The sequence below is a fragment of the Mustela lutreola genome, chromosome X (genome assembly GCF_030435805.1).
Source record: "Mustela lutreola isolate mMusLut2 chromosome X, mMusLut2.pri, whole genome shotgun sequence".
Classification (NCBI taxonomy): Eukaryota; Metazoa; Chordata; class Mammalia; order Carnivora; family Mustelidae; genus Mustela; species Mustela lutreola.
This window is the reverse complement of record NC_081308.1, coordinates 88,786,328-88,810,462: the sequence shown is the minus strand read 5'-3', so window position 1 is coordinate 88,810,462 and position 24,135 is coordinate 88,786,328. Positions and strand designations below refer to the sequence as shown.

General features: G+C 44.5%; 2 protein-coding genes across 2 annotated transcripts; one reads left to right on the top strand and one right to left on the bottom strand.

The window, feature by feature from the left end:
* Positions 1–10,378: 10,378 nt before the first annotated feature.
* Positions 10,379–13,629, bottom strand: ZCCHC18 (zinc finger CCHC-type containing 18). The gene is given in 7 exon segments (XM_059158054.1): positions 10,379–10,940; positions 10,943–11,182; positions 11,185–11,576; positions 11,578–11,937; positions 11,939–12,032; positions 12,035–12,851; positions 13,320–13,629. Coding segments are annotated over 6 exon segments (1,203 nt in total). The 5' UTR covers positions 12,066–12,851; positions 13,320–13,629; the 3' UTR covers positions 10,379–10,854.
* A 187-nt stretch (positions 13,630–13,816) lies between these two features.
* SLC25A53 (solute carrier family 25 member 53) lies at positions 13,817–23,837 on the top strand. The gene is made up of 2 exons (XM_059158055.1): positions 13,817–13,966; positions 21,282–23,837. Exon 2 carries the CDS (start codon positions 21,313–21,315, stop codon positions 22,234–22,236), a length of 924 nt encoding a protein of 307 aa, XP_059014038.1. The 5' UTR covers positions 13,817–13,966; positions 21,282–21,312; the 3' UTR covers positions 22,237–23,837.
* The last annotated feature ends 298 nt before the right edge of the window (positions 23,838–24,135 follow it).

Genomic DNA, 24,135 nt, shown 5'->3' with positions numbered 1-24,135 from the left:
TCCAGAGTATATTGTTACATTTGAGGGTAGGTGGGTTTGATAGAAGCTACTTGGTCATTTAGTGAAAGCCAGAAACTGGTCACATTTATATAACCTGTTTCCAATATGGCAAGAATGTTCTAGTAGGGTAGTAAGAAATTATACCCAGGATCCTGATATTAGTTCCTGATTACATGGCTTGATGAAAGCAGTTTTTATAACCAGATAAGCTAAACGTGATGAAGTTTCAGGATGACAGTTTCAGGAGAAGCCTGATAATCTCCTTGTTGGGCTTTCCCGTGAGCTGAAAATAACTTCATTGTTAACAGACAGAATCCTGCTAGCACCAATCTGAGTGCCTCTTTCCATGAGGTGCTTTACTCTTTAAATATTCCCTATCCTGATATCTCTTGGTCACCTCTGCTTTTAAAAAACATTATTTGAGGGGAGTCTGATTGGCTCAGTCAGTAAAGCATGTGACTCTTGACCTTGGGATTGTAAATTCAAGCCCCACGTTGGGTGTGGAGATTACTTAAAAATAAAATCTTGAAAAATATTTTAGGGGCACCTGGGTGGCTCAGTCAGTTAAGTGTCTGCCTTTGGCTCAAGTCATGATACCAGGGCCCTGGGACTGAGCCCTGTGTTGGGCTCCCTGCTCATTGGGGAGTCTGCTTCTCCCCTTGCTTTACACCCTCCCCTGCTCTCTCTCTCTCTCTCTCTCTCAAATGAATAAATAAAATCTTTTTAAAAATTTAGAAACATTATTTGAGTTTATTGCAGTAAACTATAATTTCTATATAAATCATAGATGCTTATAACAGGCCAAGACCCCTACTCAGTCCTCTGCCAGATATAGTATCTGCAATGGAGAAGAATGGATAAATTAAAGAGCTTCATAGCATGTTGGATGGTCAGGGATTGGTAACAAAAGTATACAAGGGAGGATTTGAGAGAGAGTAGACTTAAGGATCACTTCCAAGTTTCTTCCTTGGTCATCTGGAAGGATGGTCAATATAGGATAGAGGCTATAACAAAGAGAGCAAGTTTAAGACAGAAGATGAATTTGGCTTTGGCCACATTTGAGGTATCATCCAAGTCAGAGTACATATGCGTCTGGAGGACTGGACAAATATTGAGGAATCCTCCGTAGACAAATAATAGATAAATCCATAAGTGTGGGTGGTGTAACCAGATAGCATGTGCAGAGTGAGAAGAGAATTGATAACAAAGCCCACTAGTTAAGGGGAGAACATAAGAAATGAGTCACTTCAGGAGAAATAGCCAAAAAAATTAAAGGCACACCAAAAAAAAAAAAAAAAGTGGCATGTAGAAGCCAGGGGAGGAGAGTTTCAGAAAAGAGTTAGTGGTCATTAGGGCCCAATTCAGCAGGAAAAGCAAGCAAAGTAAGTACTGAGAAGTATGCACAGGATTTAAGGACTAAGAGGTCTTTACCTCAGAGATTGTGATTACAGTGGAGTGACAAGGAGTGTTGCCAGACTGCAGTGGATTGAGGAGTGCACAGCTGTGGTAGACTTTAACATGTGGCTCCTATTAACCATTTGTCCCAGTAATCATTCCCCTGTTATGTCACCTATTCTTGAATCAGGTGAGTCTTCTAAATAAGTTTAACTGATAGAATGCAGGGAAATGATGCTGCCTGACTTCTAAGTGTAGGCCATAAGTCTTACAAATTCTGCCTTGCTCTTTTGGAACCCTGAACAATCATGTAAGAAGTCTGATCGCCCTGCTAGAGAGATCACATGAAGAGAACATGAGACAACATAGACAGAGAGAGAGAGAGAGCAAGCAGCTCAGCTGTGCCCAGCATTGCAGGTATACCAACCAGGTATGAAGGAAACCATCCTAGACCCTCAAGATCAGAGAGGGAATGAGCTAGAGAGATAGTAGTAGACTTAATTTCATTGTTTCAAGAGTAAAGAAATTTTAGATGATCACAAAGTTCAAGGTATGACTATGGAGGAAGGTCACTGGAGATAAGAGGATCAAGGGAGTAAGAGGCCAGGCTGTTAGATGAGTAAAAATGTGAAACTTGAAATCACTGAAGATAACGGGAAAATTTGGGGTTAGAGAAGTAGAAATAAATTGAGATGCCATATTCCTCAGTGAATATAAGGGAGGGGAAGGTGTCCATAGCTGATACAGTAAGAAGACTGTGATATACCTTAAAGAGAAAATGCATGCACAAAATAAGCTTCATTCATGCATGAGTTGTAGTGTTGTTGACTGTGAGTTTAATTTATTGAAATAGGGATGCCTGGGTGTTTTAGCTGGTTAAGCATCTATGTTAAGCTAAGGCCATGATCCCAGGGCCCTAGGTCTGAGTCCCACATCGGGCTCCTTGCTCAGTAGGGAGCAATTCTTAGTGAGTATTTTTTACACCTTTATCAAAAATCAGGTAGAGGGGCTCCTGGCTGTTTCAGTCAGAAGAGCATGTGACTCTTGGTCTTGGGGTCATGAGTTTGAGTCCCATGTTGGGTGTAGAGATTACCAAAAAAATAAGTAAACTTAAAAAAAAAATCATTTGGTGGTTACCTGGGTGGTACAGTTGGTTGAGTGTCAACCATCACCTCAGGTCATGATCCCAGAGTCCTGGGATCAAGTCCTGTGTCAGGCTCCTTGCTCAGTGGGGAACCTGCTTCTCCCTCCCCCTCTGCCTGCTGCTCCCCTTGCTTGGGCTGTCTTTCTCTCTGACACATAAATCAAGTCTTTAAAAAAAATCAGTTGAACATATTTGTATTGGTCTATTTCTGGGCTCTCCATTTTCTGTGATCTATTTCCATCATTCCTGTAATATCACACCGTCTCAATCTACTATAGCTAGCCAAAATTGTTTTAGCTATCATAGTTACTTTGGTTTTCCTCATAAATTTTAGAATAAGCTTGTCTGCATCTATGAAAGGTCTTCCTGGGATTTTGATAGTGATTATGTTAAACCTATAGATTACTCTGGAGAGAATTGACATCTTTACTGTGAGTCTTCCAATCAATGAACATTACATGTCTCTCCATTCATTTAGATTTTTGCTTCCTTGCTTGCTTTCAGAAAGCTTGCTTTTACAGAAAGGAATACACCCATGAGATGAGAGGACTAGTAGATTCTCAGTGGCTTCATTGTGCTTTGCATACTCCAAAGCCTCAGTTGCCTCATTTGTGGTGAGAGTGTCCTCATAACGTAATTGTGAAGTCTTAAAGAGACACTACAAGTCTGAGTCCTGCCACTGACATGCTTACTTCCCTCCTTAATGTTCTCCTGTTTAGCTTTTGGGCCCTCTTCAGTCTCATCTGTAAATCAACATGTGATAATAGTGAGATTGACTTCCAAGGGGTTATTCTGAGGAAGTGATGTGTGAATTCAAGAAAAGCACCAGGGAGATTGCCTGATTGGAGTAAAACCACCATAAGCACTGGTTGTAATCATGTTATTAAATGAATATAGTAATGTCAAGCTCTAACTGTTGATAGAAATTAAGGAGTTAGTCCAAAGACCTAGCACAAATCAGGAGCAGGATCTTGCCTAGGGTTCGGGACAGTGAAGGAAGTTGATCCTAACACAATAGATAACATGAAAGAGAATGCCAGAATCAAGGGCCTGCTATGATCCAATTTTTATTTAAGAAAAAAGAACAAGAGCATTTAGGAAGTATGTTTGTGTTTGTGTAAAAGCAGTTCTGGAAGAACACACATCAGACCACTGCACAAAGTTGGGGAAAATTTTACTTTCACTTTATCCCCTTCTGGGTTTGAAAGCTGTTTCATTTTATTTTATTTTATTTTTAAGATTTTATTTATTTATTTATTTGACAGACAGAGATCACAAACAGGCAGAGAGGCAGGCGGCGGGGTGGGGTAGGGTGGGAAGCAGGCTCCCTGCCGAGCAGAGAGCCCAATGCGGGGCTTGATCCCAGGACCCTGAGATCATGACCTGAGCTGAAGGCAGAGGCTTAACCCACTGAGCCACCCAGGTGCCCCCAAAGCTGTTTCATTTTAATTGAGCATATACTATGCTAAACCATGGCTCAGGTCATGATCCCAGGGTCCTGGGATCGAGTCCCACATTGGGCTCGCTGCTCAGCGAGGAGCCTGCTTCCTCCTCTCTCTCTGCCTGCCTCTCTGCCTACTTGTGATTTCTCTCTCTCTGTTTCAAATAAATGAAAATCTTAAAAAAAATTTGGAATGAAAAATATAACTATGAGATATATATGTGAATAGAGTACAGAAAATCATACCATTTGATATGATATCTACTAATTGACTTAAAGTACCCCATTAAGGGACACCTGGCAGATTGAGTTTGTGGAGCATGCAACTCTTCATGTCAGGGCTCTGAGTTCAAGGACCACATTGGGTGTAGAGATAACTTAAAATCTTTAAATAGGGATGCCTGGGTGGCTCAGTCAGTTAAATGTCTGCCTTTGGCTTGGGTCATGATCCCAGGGTCCTAGCATCAAGTTCCACATTGAGCTTCTTGCTCAGAGGGGAACCTGCTTCTCCCTCTGCCTGCTATCCCCCCGGCTTATGCCCCCACTCCTGAAAAATGAATAAATAAAATCTTTTTAAAAAATGCTACAACTGAGCAACTTAAAAAAATAACTTTTAAATAAATAAATAAAGTACCTTATTAAAAATGTGGGGGGGATTATAGATGAAACAAGATATGCAAAGTGTTGATAATTCTTGACGCTGGGTGATGGGAACATGGGAGTTTACTAAACCATTTTCTATACTTTTGTGTGTGTTTGAAAAGTTCCATTAAAAATGTTAAGGAAAAAAACTAAATTATTTGAAAGTTTAAGTAATTTGGTGATTCCTTAGACCTGAATTGATCACTAAATATTACATATTAAATTCTAGGGGTACCTGGGGGGCTCTGTTGGTGGAGCATGCAACTCTTGATCTTGGGGTTGTGAGTTCAAGCCCCATGTTAGGTGTAGAAATTACTTAAAAAGCATAAAATCTAAAAAACAAAAATAAAGTCTAGTAGCTCAGAGTCAAAGAGTATTTTAAGGATATTAAGAAATAAGGAAGGGTCCTAAATGTGAGCCAGTGCTACCAAAGTAGGTCATGTCATGGGCCTACTACCCCTCTGTTTCCTGTGGAACATAGTCCTTCATTCAGGAACTCTACTTCTAGGAATGTATCCTCAGGAAATAATTGGTCACATGTGCCAACCTGTATGTGACTCAGGATGTTCTTCTCAGTAGGTTTATGATAGTGGAACATCAGAAACATGAATATACAGATGCTGGTTCAACAAACCATGATTATAAGCAAATAATTGGATATGATACAGATATGAAAAATAATCTATTTAAACATCTTGGACCTCATTTTTTTTTTTGTTTGTAAAAAGGAAGAAAGAAAAAAGAGGCTGTACTCCTCAGCTAGTTTGATGAGGTCAGCAAATCTTTGATACCAATATCTAACAAGGACTTTAAAAGAAGGGAAAATTACAGGCTAATATCTCTTTTGGACAAAGATACAAAAATCCTAAACAAAATATTAGCAAATTGAATCCAGCGGTATGTAACAATTATCATAAATCGGGATCAAATGAATCAGGACCTGGCCCCTGGGTGGCACAGTAGTGAAGCATCTGCCTTCAGCTCAGGTCTTAATCCCAGGATCCTGGAATCCAGCCCCACATCTGGCTCCCTGCTCAGCAGGGAGTCTGCTTCTCCCTCTGCCCCTCCTCCCTGCTCATTTACGGGAGCACTCTCTCTCTCTCAAATAAATAGAATCTTTTTTAAAAATTAAAAAAAAATAAGGACCAAATCCAGGAATGCCTGATTGTTTTATTATTAGAAGACCAAATGATGTAATTTAACATATTAAGAGAGAAAAGGAAAAAAAAGATATGATCATCTTAGTAAGTACAGAAAAAGCATTCAATAATGTTCAACATCCATTGAAGATTTTAAAAACTCTTAGTAAATTCGGAATGAAAGGAAATATCTTTACTCTGATAAATGGTATACCAAAACCTGTAGCCAGTGTCACGCTTAATGTTAAATTGTTGAAAGTGATCCTTTTGAGTTCAGGAATAAGATAAGGATGTTCCTTCTCACTACTTTTGTACTCTAAGGTCCAAGCCAGTGCAGTAAGACAAGAAAAAGAAATAAAATGAATATGGGTTGGAAAAGAAGTAAAATTATTATTTGCAGATGATATGCTTGTGTATGCAGAAAGTTCTAAAGAAGCTGCAGATAAAAATTTACAATCATTCAGAGGGATTAGTAAATCAGTATGCAAAATCAACATCAAAAGATCAATTAGATTTCTATATACCCGCAATAAACACTGAGAAAATGAAATTCAAACAATATATTTACAAAAGCATAGAAAATCAAGTACCTTGAACTAAACTTAATAAAAGATGTGTAGGGGCACCTGGGTGGCTCAGCCGTTAAGTGTCTGCCTTTGGCTTGGGTCATGATATCTGGGTCCTGGGATGGAGCCCCACATTAGGTTCCCTGCTCAGAGGGAAGCCTGCTTCTCCCTCTTCTACCCCCCGCCCCCCGCTTGTGTTTCTTCTCTTACTCTCTCTGTCAAATAAATAAAAAAATAAAATCTTTTAAAAAATAAACGAATGTGTAAAACTTTAAGTGAAGTTTATAAAGCTTTATTGACAATATCTAGTATTTGTGAGTATGTGGAGCAAAAGTACCCCCTTTTAAAAATTATGTTCAGTTAGCCAACATATAGTACATCATAAGTTTTTGCTGTGGTAACGGGAATTCTTAAAACACTGATGGTGGAAGTGGCCGTTGGTACAACTTTGGTAGACAGTTTGGTAGTCTCTAGTGAAGTTGAAAGTACACATATGCTACAAGCCAGATTTCACTCCTCGGTGTGGGGTGCTCTGATCCAAAGGGGGCTGGGTGGCTCGTCAGTTAAGCCTCTGCCTTTGGCTCAGGTCATGATCCCAGGGTCCCGGGATCAAGCCCTGATTTGGGCTCCTGACTTGGTGGAGTCTGCTTCCCTCTCCCTTTGCGCCCCACCCCCAACACCTTGTGCCTTCTCTTTCACTCTCTCTCAAATAAATAAATATAATTAAAAAGCTTTAAAAATACTAATTGAATTAATGTCATCTAGTAAATTAGAGGGGTTCCTGGATGGTTCAGTCAGTTAAGCATCTGCTTTCCACTCTGGTCATGATCCCAGAGTGCTGGGATTGAGCCCCACATAGGGGGCCCCTGCTTAGTGGGCAGTCAGCTTCTCCCTCTCCCAATGTCCCCCCTCCCTGGCTTGTGCTCTCTCTTACTCACTCTGTCTCTCTTAAATAAATAAATAAAATCTTTTAAAAATAATTTAAAAATAGTAAATTAGAAATAGTAACAGTAAGAGCTATCTTTTGGGGTTACTGATATTAAAGGGCTACTGCATTTAATGTGCTTGGCATGAGAGTATTTGGCACATAATAAGCTTTGAATAAATTGTAGTTGTGGTAGTTTTAATTTATATTGCTGTTTAGGAAAGATCAGGAAGAGAAAGAAGAAGATTCAGCAATGGAGACTGAGAAGCAGGCATTGAAAAGATCTGGGAGGGGGAAACTATGAGATGGGTGTCAAAGACCAAGGGAAAATAGTACCTAGAAGGAGGGGAATAATGCAGAGAAAGTTCAGGCTAGTCTCTCCTGAAAAGAGACTCATTCCATCTCTTAGCAAGTAATGAGAGTGAAGGGGAAAGGAAAAAAAATCTCAAATGAAGGCTATCAGACCCCAAATTCTCTAAAAGCCTTCTCTTGGCTAACTCCCTTAGTTTGATCTGAATGCCCAGATCCCAGAGGGAAAATACATATGTCCTGAATACTGAAAAAGCCAATGTTACACAAAGTGAAATAAAGTATCAGGTCTGCATCATTTGAAAAAAAAAATTCAGACAGTTTTAAGTGTACAGGATGAAGAGGAGGGTGGGGGAGGGAAGAAATGAAGATGAATCATAGAATACGTTTGCAAAGCTGTGGTCTATACTGAACCCGCAAGCTAATACCAGTGAAAAGGAGGGCAGTGGTAGGTGTCATATTCATTTTTCTTTTCCCCCTACCTGGTCCCAGAAAGAAATTATGACAGCATAAACTGTTTATTTGGATAAATTATTTCAACAAGCATTTATAGAGTAAAGCTGAGAAAAGGCCATGCTTGAATCTAGGATAGATGAATGGGCAGATCCCCTGCAAGGGAAGATTTAGAGAAAAGGAAGAATAAAGGGCTTAAAGACCAAGAGTCAGGGAATGTTGGTGGCCTTTGTGGCTTTGGGGGCCGAGTGGAGTTTCCTGTGGCCTGGGGGTGGGGGTAGAGTCTCTTTTGGCTCTGGAAAGAAGGAGGTAGCTGCCAGGGGCCCAGAAGTACCCACAGAGGGATGCAAGAAGTGGACCTTGTTGTTACAGGATTTATTTTCCTTTGGTGCCCATGGTTCTTGGCCATGCCTCTTCTGAAGAGAGAAAATGTAGGCCATATGAAGAGTGGTGGGCAGCAGAGCAAAGTTCATTGAGCGATAGTAAAGTTTATTGAGTGATAGTAAAGTTTATTGAACCATAGTACAAAGCTCCCGAAGAGGGAGTGGACCTGAGAGGGCTGCCACTGGAGTTTCTGAGTCTACGGGATATTTTGGGCTTGGTGGTGAGCTGTTTTAATTTGACTAACCCTCCATGCACCTGCCATACAATCAGGTTTTTGTCATCTACCTGTCACATGGGAAAGGGTGGAGGGTTCCTTCTAGGGTGGTGTAAAATCTTTTAAAGTGTGGTTTCCTCTTAGGGCAGAGGACTCTTGTCCCTGCTTGCCTTTCTTCTAACTATCCTTCATCACTCATGAGCCTTTGTCCTGTCCAGTTCTCTGCTAAAGGGTCTGATGCAGAAGGCAGAAGGACCCTCCCAGGTTAAGGAGGTGAAGCTTAAGGCAAACATGGGGTGCTAAGGTTAGGTGAAGGATACTGATAGAGCACAGGAGGCTGAACCTCCACCTCCCTCCATTGAGATAGAGTGTGTGGCTTGTGGGGGAGGCCATGAGGTCAGATTATGGGGTCAGGGATGGAGCAGGAGCAAGGAGCCAGGGAGGAGTTGATGGGAATAATTCTGGAAGGAGAAGCACTTCTTGGCAGGTTCTGGGTGTGGCAGCCCAGGGAAGGCTTCAGTGGGCTACTCACATTACCTGGCTTGTACCCCTCCCTGGAGGCCTGAGGCTGCACCCCTCTGTCCCTGTGGAGGGGTCATCAACTGCTGGCATAATTAGAGCCCCAAACACCTCCCTCCCCTCAGGACCACACAGCCCAGGGTTCTGGGTGAAATCTCCAGAGTCTGCCATTCCTATCAGTCCTGATGTGAGCCCCCTGCCCTGTCAAGGTGCCCTCTCCTCTGCCTGTCTTCTCCTCCCCTTCCCTCTACAGCTCTATGCTGCCTCTCCTCCACACACTGTCTCCTCCTGTGGCACACTCTGTCTTCTCAGTCCTATCACCTTCCTGACAGACTCCCTGAGGTCTGCATTCATTCCACTCCCTGCCTTAAATAAAATCAGCCGCCATCAATCTTGTCCTGCTCACAAGGATAGGAACCAATATACCTACGATGAACAGGGGATCCCTAAGGACAGAGGGTCATTTTTTATCACCCTCCAATCTGGGGTCGTGAGATGGGCAGGAGCAGGTATCCAGGAAAGTTCTTCTGTGATCTCTTTTTTCCTATTAATGTCCTCAGTTCTAAAAGAGCATGTGTGCTTTCTGATTCCCATGTTTTTTCATACACCCTGGCACCCAGATGACTTTTCATCGTTCCTTGGATATTCCCATTTGTTGGAGCAGGACAAGGTTAGCTTTGACTCCTTGGGCTTCTTGGTGTCCTCTAGCCTGTAACCAGGGGGAGGCTTGGGAGGTGCTGAGCTTCCTGGTACTAAATTCTCATGAGTAGCTGCTTTCTCAGTACTGAGGGAGAAAGCAGAGGGCAGGTCAGCCCAAAGGACAGTCTTATTGATGCCACCAGCTGTTGTCCAGAAGCAAGAGTCACAGTCTAACAGATCTACTCTACTCCTTCCCCAAGTGAACAGGAATGGAACTCCTGAAATACCCATTTCCCTTTTTTGCCCCCACCCCTGCCCATCAACACATTTCTCAGGATACATTAGAGAAGAAAGCATTGCAATATTAACTACTGGGTGCAGATTTGACCCTGACCTAAGAGACAGGTCAGTTGTGATAAAGGCCTTTTTGGGAGAAATTCAGGCCATTTCATCTTCCCTTTTCTTCATCTGTAAATGAGGTTGGTTAAGAACTCTATTTCACCATATGACCTTCCCCCACTAAAGCTTTTACATTTGATTCTTATTTATTTTTCCTCTATATTCCTAAAAGTAACATCATACACAGAGACATTGAACTTGATGCTTATATATATTCATTGACACAGAACTCCACAACATATATTGTTTGGTGAAAAATATACAATTTAGAAGAGCACTTATATTTGATCACTTATCTATACATATATCTATCTGGGTACACAATTACAGAGAAGTATCCAGAAGGACACTCTTCAAAGGGCTGACAATGTTTATAAAAGGATGGAGAGTTTCCAGTAATTTGTATTTTCCTTCATTTTGTGAAGGTTTAACAGAGTTATACTCCTTTCATTAAAAGAATAGTCATCAAGGAAATGGACACACACAGAGAATAGATCCTTAGGCAGACAGAGGAGGGAGCAGGGACAGAGTTGAGGCCATCCCCTCCATTTTGGTGGCATCTAAGACCTTTTCTGCCCAAAATAAAACCACTTTGTGGATTAATTAATGCAGACAGAAGTCTACTTCTCCCCACCCCGCTGTTTTTCCCACATGAATACAGTTGACGGTTCACGTAGGGCTCATTCTAATACCTTACTGAAGGCCCAAAGAGGTCATTGTGTTTGCCAGGAACCTCTTTTGACTTCTCCTTCTCTGTATGTGTCAGCTCTAGCAGGTGATGACGAGATTCTCAATCACCTGGGCCTTGTTGCTCTCACTGTTACAGGTTTCCGTTGAGTAGCCCTCCTCACCACAATATGAACAGAAGATTGTGTACTTTCACTTCCTGGCTCTACACACATCCCCAGGACCATTATTCTTATACCCAGAACCCCCACTGGTGTAAGGAGATTGAGCCCAGGAACAGTTGGTGCAATCAATGACCAGTATTGGATCAAGAGGTCTGGCCCTCTTTTGAGGGGTGGGGCTTCCAGGGATGTAAGTAGAGGGTCCTGAGACTCCACCAGGATAACATCCTCATCTGAGTCATCAAGGGTATCATCTACCTCTATTACGTTGAAGTCAGTGCTGCTGATTGCTATTGGCTGGGGGCCCTGAAATACTACAGGGCTTGCTGCCCTCTCCAAGATTACCTCAGACCTCTTGGGTCGCTTTGGTTTCATAAATGTGTCATTCTAATCCTCTTCCTCCCTTATCATCTTGACTAACTCCAAGAAACTAGGAAGATGATCCTGATCATTTGCATATATCCTGAGAATATGTTTTAGCCTAAAGTGCAGGTCCCTATTTAGCTCAGATCCTAAAAGGAGCTGCTGCAGGCGAGTCTGGTTGGCATCTTTCTGAGCTGATCCCTGCCTGAATAGCATTCTGGAGCTGCACTTCCAAACAGATCACATAAAGGAAGGCTTTCTCCCCTTGTGCGTGCAGAGTGTTAAAAAATTTACCATGAGTGGTGACACTGCTTTCAGACTCCCCAAACACCAGTTTCATCGCCCACACGAAATCAGCCACACTTAGATTGGGGTTGCTGGCCTGGAGCAAACGCATTACCTCCCGGGCTGGACCCCTAAGTGTTTTCAATAAGCGTTTGAGCTTTTCTTCCTCAGACATATTCCAATCAGGCAGGACCCCATTGACTTGGATCAGCCAGTTTTCAAAGGTTTCTTTCCCTTGGGCTGGCACCACTCTCCCGAAGAACAACTTCACTTCTTTCTGCCATGTGGACCTTTAAAGGACCAAGACTCCTCCCCAGGGACCTCAAAATTGAAGGGGCCCAAGGTGGCAAGGGTGTGTTTTGCCACAGCTGTTACCCACTGGTGCAATGACGCTAGCCATGACGGATGACGGTCGTCTATCTGAATATAACAAGATGCTCAGACTTTTTAGAAAAGCCTAATCTGTAGGAGGAAGCAATGTTCCCGGGCTCTGCCTTCCTTGTATCTCAATAGGGACTGTAAAGAAAAAGGGGGGGGAGGTCAATAAGGCAATAGATTGCAGGGAAGGGGTATGCAGTTGTTTTACTTTAATGAACACCCTGCAGTACCTTTTATATTTGTCCACTGACCTAAAAATAGTCTGCAGGAGACTGGCAATTACAATTTTTCTCGAGCTACCAGAGGTCCTCCTGCTAGCAGGGTTCCTTTCAGAGTTACATCCATCGCTTCTGGCCAGTCTTCCAGGAGGGAGGGCAACTGTTGCTTTGAATTCTAGGTGAAATAGTGTGTGTGGAGCTGTTGTTGGGCTCTCAAAATAAGAGTGCAATGGTCTAAATCTCATAGATTTGTGATAATAAGAGGTAATAAGATACCCTTGTCACTGTGTGTCAACTATACTCATATATAAAAAAAAATTAAAGATATCTGTTAAACTCACGTTTCAGATCTCAACCACACACACTTTTCAAAAGTTTCTCCCCTTACTTCTCGGATTATAAAACATAAGCTCGGAAACAAGTGCACCCCTTTAATTCACTTCCAGCGTCTGCAGCAGGTGCCTTCCATGAAAAAGCTCGCCTTCGGGGTAGGTCGATCTCTGTCCACTGGGGTTGCAGATCCCAGCCCTGATCTCCGTCCAGTGGGGTTTGCAGATACCAGTCCTCAGGGCGTCAAGGTTGTGTCGGTCCTGGAGGATAGGGCAGAGAAGGGAAGGGTCAGAAGCAGCCTCACCCCTCGTCCCACTCCCTTTCCCTACCTGCACCCCCAGCTCCGCTGTAGCTAGACAGGAAAATTCCATCTCCTAACTTCAGACAGAAAATTCCCTCTCCCACCTTCTGAATACAAGTCAAAGTGACCCCTTCCATTACATGTCCCCTGGGAAATTGTTGGCCTACCAGCTCTGCAATCAGCTGCACAGAATTCAAGTTCCGATTTAGCTTTGATGGCCTCCCACGGAGAAAGGGAGTAAGAGTTGGACAGGCACCCCCACATAATCCTCCCCAGGAAGAGATGGAGAAATGCAAAGGGGGTTCAAGGCAGACAGCTTGGGATCATCTCCTCCTTGTCCCTTACGACCCCGTCCTAAAAACGTCCCCCCCCCCCCTTTCAAGCCAGGCAAATCCTACCCATTTGGCAGCACCCAGGAAAACCCTACTTCCTCCCTCGGCGCAGCGGGGCCGCGGGAGTGCTCCTTCCCCGGCGTCGCAGTTCTCGATTCCCCAAGTGGGGAGCCGCCCAGTACCGGTGGAGCTTCCCCTTCCTCTCTGCGCGCCCGGTAATCGCGCCCCGCAACTCTTTACCCCGGCTTTTTAATTTTTTTTTTTTTTTTTTAAATCTGTGCTGTGCTGGTGGGCCGTGGATGCTCCGGTGTGGACAGCTGAGGATGCCGCCTTCTAGTCCCCGCAGCCCTCTAGAGGAAAAGGATGACGCCTTCTCCGCAGCTGAGCAAACCGGAGCTGCCGGATGGAGCTGCACGGTACAGCCACCCAGTCAGGGGGTAACCAAGTCAAGGCTGCACGGTTCCCACGGCAGCCGCGGCCGCCCCCGCCCACCGGCTGGGCCCTCCCAGCAGCCGCCGCTTCAGTTTGCCACTGCCCATTGACACAAAAGAGCTTGATGAGCGGGGCGGCGCGGCCAATCAGCGGGGCGCGGGGGCGACCTCCCCCTCAGCCTTGGGCCCCGAGGCCATTGCTAGCAAAAGGGGGGAGCAGGCCGACTGGGGCTGCGGCACACTGGCGCGGGAGCCAGCGCGGTGTCAAGTGCAGCTCAGACGCACCAACCGGGCCGATTTGCATTTTACCCGTGAGTTTGCTGTTTCCTCTTCTCTTTCTTTCTCCCTCACCCCTTCCATCTCGACTCTCCTCCTTCCTCGCTTTGAGACCGGATGCCTTAAACACGAGGTGGGACAGAATCAAGTGAACAATAAAAGCCCCTCACGTTTGTATAGGGGGAAGGGGAGAAAGCATTTACTGAGCACTTTCTGCAGGCGAATGCGCTTGCCCGGACGCCTCATATATTCTTCTCCGCAGCCCCGCGAAGGAGGTAGCGGTGTGTGATTTTAACAGAGAGGGCACTTCACCACTCAGGCAGTGGGGTGAGGAAGGGCAGAGCTAAGAGATCACACCCAAGTCAACACATCCGATTTCAAAGGCCTCCCCTTGTAAACACGTCTTTTTACTCTCAGATTGAGGGTTAGTAGAGAAAAGCCAAAGTGGAGATGGGAGGGGCCATTTGTAACCATATAGAATTGGTGAGCAAGGACTATTAATCTCCATTGTACTGATGAGGAAACAGGTTTGGCGCGTCTTGCCCAGCATCACACAGCAAATAAGTTTCAGCATCCGATTTTGCATCCAAGCCTATTATTCTAATGTTAACTATTTGCCCAGCTGAACTGCCTACTGAGTATTTTTACGTTGGTGGTCTCAAACCCACCAGCAGTCTTGGCATGATGGGAGTGTTGAGTGAGAGTGGTTGGGGGAGGCAGCAGGGAGTAGGGAAAAGAGCCTTGGGCAACTTTTGCAGGAACCATTGTACAGAGGAAGAGACTAATGCACTTTTCTTTCCCATTTTACACCATTTTTATACAACAGTAAGCTGCCAGTTTATTACAAAAAAATTCTACAGCATATGAGCTCTAAGGAAACAAGACTCCTAGGTGAAATGACTTGCCTGAAAGTACAAGGTGAAGCCAAAATATGGATCAAACCTCTCTGACACTAGAACCCATGCTATTAACCAGAGTATGGGTACAAGACTGGCTGCCTCAAAATCATTTTGGAAAGCTTGTTAGAAAGGCAGATTCCTGAGCTCTACTTCTGGGGGGATTCAGATTTATTAGGACTAGGGTGGGGAGTGTGATTTATATATGTAACCAGTGCTGTAGTTAATTCTGAGGTGTAGAGAAGTTTATGAATCACTGCTGGAAACACCACATCATGCTGAGGGTAATAAGCAAATGGCCTGCTGCCAATATATCTGGCCACACGGCACATCAGTCATGACACGTTACTCCACTGAGCAGAGGTTCCTACCTAGGGTCCTTTCTGAAATCGTTTACAAGGAATTTGGACTCTGCGTATTTTTCTGAGTTCTTAGTTTTGGAGATTTTCAAGGAAGTCTGTGGCCCAGGAGTGGTTTAAGAATCATTCCCCTGCCATCTTTCTTGGTAACATCTTCCTCTGTCAACTTGTACTTCAGGAAGAAGTATGAGAAATGAAACAGTTTGACCTAACTCCCGATCCCCAGCTCTCTACTGCTGATACAGCTCTTTCATTTCCTGGCTTGAGGACAGGTTGCTAGGTTGCCCTTCTGTGAGCTCTTGAGGGGACCTCTCCTTTGCTGGATTTGGCATCACTGGCCCCAGAGCAGGAGCAACTCCATGGAAACGGCATGCAGGGCTGTCCTGCAGGGCTGCCAGCTTGAATGGGCTGTGATGCCAGTGGCTGGGAAACCATCTCTATATTCTATGACTTCTGGTTCTTGGAGAGCAGGTCTTACTTTTCTGATGTAAACTGTGGTTAAAAGGTCCCCTTCAGGGCCTGTTCTGGACTCCTGATGCTTGCAAGCAAATGAACAATTGAACTGCTGTTGGATTCATTTTCAACCTGCCAAGGTACTTCTCCTGATGCTCTTTTCTGCCTTCTCGTTTGACAACCTGATACCTGGGGTTCCTTGAAGTAATCACTTCAAATTTGGAGATGAGAACTTTTATCTGAGGATTGTGGCCTTTCTTTTATGGATGGGACAGTGTGGGATAGGTGGTGGAGGCTGGAGGGCGTGGGAGGCAGAGAGAAGGCTCTCCTCACATGGTCAGGGTGATGCCGGCAGTAGCTCTTGGGTTTCCTTCAGAATTTTGCTTCTGCTCCCCAATGCCATGACATCTGACCCTGAGTCTCAGCAGATTCTTGTCCAGTGTTTAAATTAGCTTCTCTGCCAACTGAGGTGATCTGCAGCTGGTGGAGATGGGATCAAATAGTACAAAGAATAGATCCTAGAGTTCTGACCACTCCCCCCCCAAAAAAGTGAAAGGAAATGGATTGTGTAAAGGTGCCTGGATTGGGCCCTTCAAACAAAGCGAGGATTTCTTTGGGCAAGGATGAGAGGAGGATTTGCTAAGCTGTCCACTTGGATACAGAGCATCCCTTATCTCTGGCTTCATGTGTGGGAGTGTGTTCCAATTTATGGCTCTAATGAGACCACATTTTCCAATTTCAACAAAAAAAACCTTAAAAGCCTGAATGTTAGGGAGATAAAGCTTTTCAGCTGAAACAGTAATAGTTTTCCTTGGCTGCCTGCCTCCCCTGTGCCAGGAACTTTCCATCTGTTATCTCATTTAAGCTTCTTAGCAGCATTGTTAGACAGGTATTGTTATTCCATTTTGCAGGTAGGGAACCTGAGTTTCCTGGAAGTTAAGTTACTTATATGAGGCCACACAACTTAGAAGTGGAGAAAGGGGACTCCAGCCCTCTTAGGGCTGTCAAAAACTCCAAAGCCCATGAACAAATTTGCTCTGCTGTTTCCCAAACAAGCAAATTAAAATGAACTCTGCAAAAGACCCAACCCAGTATGTTGAACTGATTTCAACCTTTAGAAAAAAGTGTGGTTGCAATCTAATCTTTCTTCCTGGGATCTCTTTTTTAAATGAAACTACTAATATAATTTAAGGAGCAATTTATATACTGAGTACTGTGCTAAGAATTTTATATACTGTGCAAGCTTCATGACAGATAAGGATACTGAGACTTAGAGAAGTGAAGAGACTTGGCCGAGGTTATATAGCTAGCAGGTGGCACAGGGAAATCCATACCCAGGGCTGTCTGACTCCAGAACCTGAGTCTTTATGCTTTACCACATTGCAGTGAGGGAAGAAAATACTGCCCTTATTCTAAATCCACTTATCTCCGCCAGCCGCAGCTCTATTTCCTTTCCAAGGCCTACACCCAAAGCTGTATACCACTTATGCTTTTAGGTCTCTTGTGCCTTAGACCTCTTCCTCAGCCTAGAATGGCAGCCTTCACTCCTAATGAAAGCCTGCTCGCTGATTAAGGATCAAGTCAGATGCCCTTTTTGGGAGTAATTTCTTGGCTGCTCCCTGTCCAAGATAACATAAATTGTCTTTCTGCTCTGACCTTGATTAGTGTGCCCTTTATTTTGCCTTCCAGTATAGTTTAGCTCATTGTTGACTGTCTGTTCCACTAGATCCCCAAACCCTTGAATGCAGGTACCAAGTCCTGTTCATTTCTAGCTTCACAGTAATTTACGCACAAGTGATTTAGTAGCTGATCAGTAAGGGTTTGTGAGTTGACCAAAGACTGGTGGAGGGAGGCCATGAATGAACAGATAAACATGGGGCTGGATCCTGGGGTGGTCACACATCTGTCCATCTGGACTAGGTGGGCCAGGGCAGTCTGAACTCCCCTGGGTTCACTTTGCTAGGCTATAGACATAGGAGCCACAACACGGTTTCTAGGGAGTGACTGCTCAACACTGACTCCTGACGCATTCTGTGGTCTGTACTTCAGAATTCATGTCAAGGGGCCAGACCGTCCAGAGTTGTTTAAAGAACATCCTTGAATTTGCAGAAGAAAAGTCTTCCCTGCCTCCCATGTGAACACAGGATTTGTTCCACCATACCTCTTCATCTGCTTCTGACTGATCTGAGAGTGTCCTGTAGGAACATGTGCTCTATGGAGACAGATGGTGAAGTCAGGAAGCATCTTTTTTTTTAAAGCTTTATATTGAGGCACCATGGCATGGATGCTTAACCACTTTATCTCACTTTATTAATCTTTGCAACAAGCTTTGGAGGTAGGTCTGTTGTGGCTATTTCATAACTAAAGACACAGAGAATGAGTAAAATGTCTTGCCTAAGATCACGCAACTAAGGGATAGAGACAGAATTCAGTATTGGATCTCTGCCCCCCAACAAGCCTGGCATCATAACACGAGAATACATGGGAAAAAAGTAGATTCTCCTCCTCCCCCACAAAATAGGAAAAATTGAATTTAAAAATGATGAATAGATATTTAAGCTAAGGCGTTTCCAAATTACTGTTCACCTTTAATTCCTGAAAATGATTGGCAAAAATGTCAGGAGGAATTGGAGATGGAAAAGCAAGATTCTTCTATCAAAAGTTAGTCCAAATTCCCCCAGGTCAGCCCCCAGTGACATGCAATATATGAGGATGCCTAGAGAGCATTACACCCCCTCAGCTCATTTTATACCCGAGATGGATGATCCTCCAAGATGTCAGTGAATTTCTAAAGGTCATAAGGAAGTTGATAACAGAACTGGCACTTAGAATGCTACTCTACCAAATTCTTGCCCAGTGTTTCCGCCAAGTCCACATGTCTTATGCAGTCAGTCAACACATGTTTATAGGTTACTCAGGAAAATGTGGAAATGTGGACCATTACTGCACTTTGAGGTAGAAGAGGGGACAAATATTTCCTTCACTACCCATCTTTAGGTGCAGGTCAGATTTGGAGGAAGAAGTTCCTTGGTAGTAGATCTGGGGAATGTTGGGAGTGCCTGTGGCTTTGGGGACCTGAGTAGAGCTACCTGTGGCCTGGGTGTGTGTGTGGGGGTCTCTTTTAGCTCTAGAGAGATGGAGGTGGCCAGCTGGGACCCAGAAGGGCCTCCAGAGGGATGCAAGAGTGGACCTCATAAGTGTTTGTCCTGTCCAGTTCTCTGCTAAAGGGTCTGATGCAGAAGGCAGAAGGACCCTCCCAGGTTAAGGAGGTGAAGCTTAAGGCAAACATGGGGTGCTAAGGTTAGGGGAAGGATGCTGGTAGAGCACAGGAGGCTGAACCTCCACCTCCCTCCATTGAGATAGAGTGTGTGGCTTGTGGGGGAGGCCATGAGGTCAGATTATGGGGTCAGGGATGGAGCAGGAGCAAGGAGCCAGGGAGGAGTTGATGGGAATAATTCTGGAAGGAGAAGCACTTCTTGGCAGGTTCTGGGTGTGGCAGCCCAGGGAAGGCTTCAGTGGGCTACTCACATTACCTGGCTTGTACCCCTCCCTGGAGGCCTGAGGCTGCACCCCTCTGTCCCTGTGGAGGGGTCATCAACTGCTGGCATAATTAGAGCCCCAAACACCTCCCTCCCCTCAGGACCACACAGCCCAGGGTTCTGGGTGAAATCTCCAGAGTCTGCCATTCTTATCAGTCCTGATGTGAGCCCCCTGCCCTGTCAAGGTGCCCTCTCCTCTGCCTGTCTTCTCCTCCCCTTCCCTCTACAGCTCTATGCTGCCTCTCCTCCACACACTGTCTCCTCCTGTGGCACACTCTGTCTTCTCAGCCCTATCACCTTCCTGACAAACTCCCTCAGGTTCTCAGATCTACACTCAGCATTCATTTCTTCTTGATCCCGAGTTGCCTTCATGTGTCCCGAATCCCCAGTTACCTCTTACCTACCCAACCATCTGCTAGCTCCCAACCTTTTCTGGGGTGGGATCAGTAGTTTGGCGCCCTTGAAGTGTCTTACCTCTAATACAGGGCTTCTGAACCAAGGATGATTTTGCTTCCCAGGGGACATATGGCAAAGTCTGGAGATTATTTTGATTATAGTAGCTGGGCTGATCTCAACTGGTGCTACAGGCATTCAGTGAGTGTTGGCCAGGATGCTGCTAAACATTCTACGATACACAGGACCAGCAGCTACAAAAAAATTTGTCTGGCCAACGATGTCACATGTTGTCAAGTTTGAAAAATTCCTGCTCTATTATATAGCTACAGAACTATAAGGATAGGCTTGGAAATAGCTAGGTGTGGAACATTTTGGGGCTGACCTTCTAGGAAGAGCTACTCTTTCAGTTCTTCAACTGCAAAGGGAGGGTGGACAGAGCATTGCCATGATACAGCCAGGACACTGGCAGGATTCTGCAGACAGAGAGGTGAGGGAGATTCCTCAATCCCCACATTCACTACCATCTTTTAGAGAAAGTACTGGACTATAGCTTCTGAATGCCTTTCTGCCTCTCTGAGATAGTGTCGCTCTTTGGAAAGAGAATATCAACTTGTTCTAGCAGTTTATCAAATGCAAAACTTCATGTGGTGAAAGTTGAATGTAATAGGTTTTGGAGCCCTCTTGCCCTGGTTTTACTTTCTTCAATCACAAACCTTTTTTTTTTTTTTTTTAAATTTTATTTATTAATTTGACAGAGAGAAATCACAAGTAGACAGAGAGGCAGCCAGAGAGAGAGAGAGATAGGGAAGCAGACTCCCTGCTGAGCAGAGAGCCTGATGCGGGACTCGATCCCAGGACCCTGAGATCATGACCTGAGCCGAAGGCAGCGGCTTAACCCACTGAGCCACCCAGGCGCCCCAATCACAAACCTTTTTTGAATATTAGAATATTTGATTTATTGGTAAAACATGATAGGGATGACTCGTTTCAGAAAAAATAAAAGAAAAAATAAATAAATAAATAAAGAAAGAAAGAAAGAAAGAAAGAAAGAAAGAAAAAAGAAAAGAAAAAGAAAACTGGGGCGCCTGGGTGGCTCAGTGGGTTAAGCCACAGCCTTCGGCTCAGGTCATGATCTCAGGGTCCTGGGATCGAGTCCCGCATCAGGCTCTCTGCTCAGCAGGGAGCCTGCTTCCCTATCTCTCTCTCTCTCTCTGGCTGCCTCTCCGTCTACTTGTGATTTCTCTCTGTCAAATTAATAAATAAAAGCTTTTAAAAAAAATAAAAAAAAAAGAAAGAAAAAGAAAACTGCCTTTGTTTTAATTTGAGGTTGATGACTTCTTTTTAAAATAAACTCTTTTTTATTTTTTAAGATTTTATTTATTTGAAAGAGATTGAGAGAATGAGTGGGAGGAGGGGCAGAGGGAGAAGCAGGCTCCCTGCTGACCAGAGAGCCTGCCATGGGGCTTGATTCTGGGACCCTGAGATCATAGCCTGAGCCAAAGGCAGACGCTTCACCGACTGGGCCACCTGGATGCCCAAGCTTGTTGACTTCTTAAGAGTGTGCCTATTTCTCTGAAACTGACCCAAAGCATTGCTTTTTTCCTTAGGTCCATGCTTCTTGGGGCTTTGTTTCTCACTAAGCAGTAAAAATGCCCCCACAACAAATTTAATGGGTCAGTCTAACCTCTCTTTTTCCACTCTTGCCAGTATCTTCCATCTGTACCCAGTCTTCTTCAACATGGAGGAACCAAACCACGGTCCTGGAAAGGAGCTGCAGCACAGGACACGAGTGGAGTCCCCAGGAAAGAAAAGCTGGCACTCCCAGGCCTATGCCCTTGGGGCCGTTTCCAACTTTGTATCTACTTTTCTGACTTTCCCCATCTATAAGGTTGTGTTCCGGCAACAGATCCATGCCGTGGCAGCATCAGAGGCTGTGCGACAGCTTTGGCATGAAGGCCCTCAGTACTTCTACCGGGGAATATACCCACCTCTTCTCTCCAAGACATTGCAAGGAACTCTGTTGTTTGGGACTTATGATAGCCTGCTGTGTTCTCTCTCTCCCATTGGGCCACACTCCCTGAGACACCGCTGGGCTGCAGGGCTCATGTCGGGTGTGGTGGAGGCTGTGGCATTGAGCCCCTTTGAAAGGGTGCAAAATGTGCTCCAGGATGGTCGCAAGCAAGCCCGCTTCCCCAGCACCATCAGCATTCTCAAGGAGTTCAACTCTTATGGGCTGTGGGGGCGGCTGTCACTGGGCTACTATCGTGGTTTCTGGCCTGTCCTTCTGAGGAACAGCCTGGGGAGTGCTCTGTATTTTTCCTTCAAGGACCCCATCCAGGATGGCTTGGCAGAGCAAGGCCTGCCCCACTGGGTTCCTGCCTTAGTGTCTGGGAGCTTCAATGGAACAATAACCTGCCTAGTCCTGTATCCTCTGATTGTGCTAGTGGCCAATATGCAGTCCCATGTTGGCTGGCAGAGCATGCCAAGCCTGTGGGCCTCTGCCCAGGACGTGTGGGACACTCGGGGCCGAAAGGTGTTTCTGATCTACCGTGGAGGCTCCCTTGTCATCCTAAGGTCCAGTGTGACATGGGGCCTCACCACGGCTATCCATGACTTCCTGCAGAGGAGGTCTCATTCCAGGAAAGAGCTAAAGACTGACTAGCTGCAAGAAGTGTGGCTATGGCAACTTTGTTATCCTAAGCCTTCCCAGGTCAGTCTAAATAGCTTACTTCTTTGGCTTGGTTACCTACTACAACCATTCTTTAGTGTCTTTGAACTGTCAATGCATGGGAGAAGTTCCCAACTACCAGCCTGTCAGCACAAACAAAGCCCAACAAGGTTCCTTGGTCAGAAAGAGAAAGTCACTCCATCCTGTCCACAGTTTCAACAGCCTTGGACCCAGTAGGCCCTTAAAAAACTTGTAACCTTGATGAAATGTCATTTCTTTAAGGAATTCCTTGACAGTAAGGAGAAACGTTGTAAGATGACCTTAGTTAGGCACTATAAGTTCTGGAATCCCTCTAGCCCTTTGGATTGAACTTAGTGGAGGACCAGGGACTCCAGTTTCAAAGAACTAAGCTTGAGGCTTAGGATGTGGATTCCACAGAACTCCTCAGATGGCTGGCTACATTTCTATATTGTTCACTGTCTCTACTGCCACCACTCTCACTTCTCAGGGCTGGGGGCTCTAGTTTTAGTCAGCTGGCAGCTGGGGCTGAAAACCTTGAATTAGACTTGCTTCAACTGATCAGCTGTCACAGGAACTGATGGAGCTGGATATAGGAGTGGAAAGAAATATTGTCACTAGATGGGTGGGAAGAATAGACTTTGAAGGAAGAGATTTGGTTGCATGAGAAAAATTTACTCTAGAAGGCTTGGTGTTATCTGGCAGGATATTTTTGATAGCAAGGCAAAAACATTGCCTAGAAACCACTTGACTTTCTCTAGGAAATCTGGAAGTGAAATGACCATATCTCTTCACAAATAATTGCATATTTTATTGCTGTGGATAAATAGTCACTGTGACGAAAAGATCAGAAATCTTCGCCTGTCATTTGGAGCCATTCGACATATGGCCCCCATATAACTTGCAGCATTTTATCACACCACTGCCACTGACAAAGATCCCATACAAAGAGCTAAACTGGACTATTGTCCTCTCTCCCGACATGCCATGAACTTTCCCATGGCCATGCTTTGGCCCACACAATTTCTCCACTTACAGTGCCCCTTCCTCACATGCCAGTTTGTCAAATATCCTTCCAGTTCCTCAAAGCCTAGCTCAGATGCCACCTTCTCTATGGAGACTCTTCTGATTTCCCACAACTGAATGCGACGTTAGTCTCTGGTGACACCCCCCCCCCCCTTTCTAAGAACACTGCATACGTGGCACTGATTCCATTATGTCCCTGAGTTCCTGTGACCCTGTGTTCTTGTTGGTGTTCTTCAATACCTCCTACTAGACTGTAAAACTCCTTGAAAGCAGGGATTCTTGTATGCATTTTAAAATCTCCTGTTGTGCCTAGGTGCTCAATAATGTTGGCTGAATTATTGAATTGATTATCAATCTGTGATATGATCTTTATCCTCAGGGTGCTGTCCCTTGTACGTGAAAATAATGTTATTGACTCGCCGTCAGCAAGACACATGCCTTTGGGGGTGTGGTTTTGTTTTCTTTTATTAGAGGATTTAGTTTTATGCTAATGATAATGATGCTGCTGATGATAATAATTAATAATAATAATAAATGACTTTCAACTGGGACATTTGATGATTTTGTGTTATTGATGGCATGTTTGCTATGAGCAACACCATAGGAACTAAAATTTCACAAACAGAAACATATTACATAACTGTCCCATTCATTTCAACACTGGAACTTTGAAGATTTCCAAGATGACATATGTTGCAGCTTTCCTTGTAGATGATTGTGATAATGACCTCCACTTGTACCTTCTCACCTAAGTAAATTTGTCATTTAAAATAATATAATTATAGATTCTGACCTTGAGAATTCCTCACTTAATATCATAGAAATTAAAGACACAGCAGTAGGCAATAT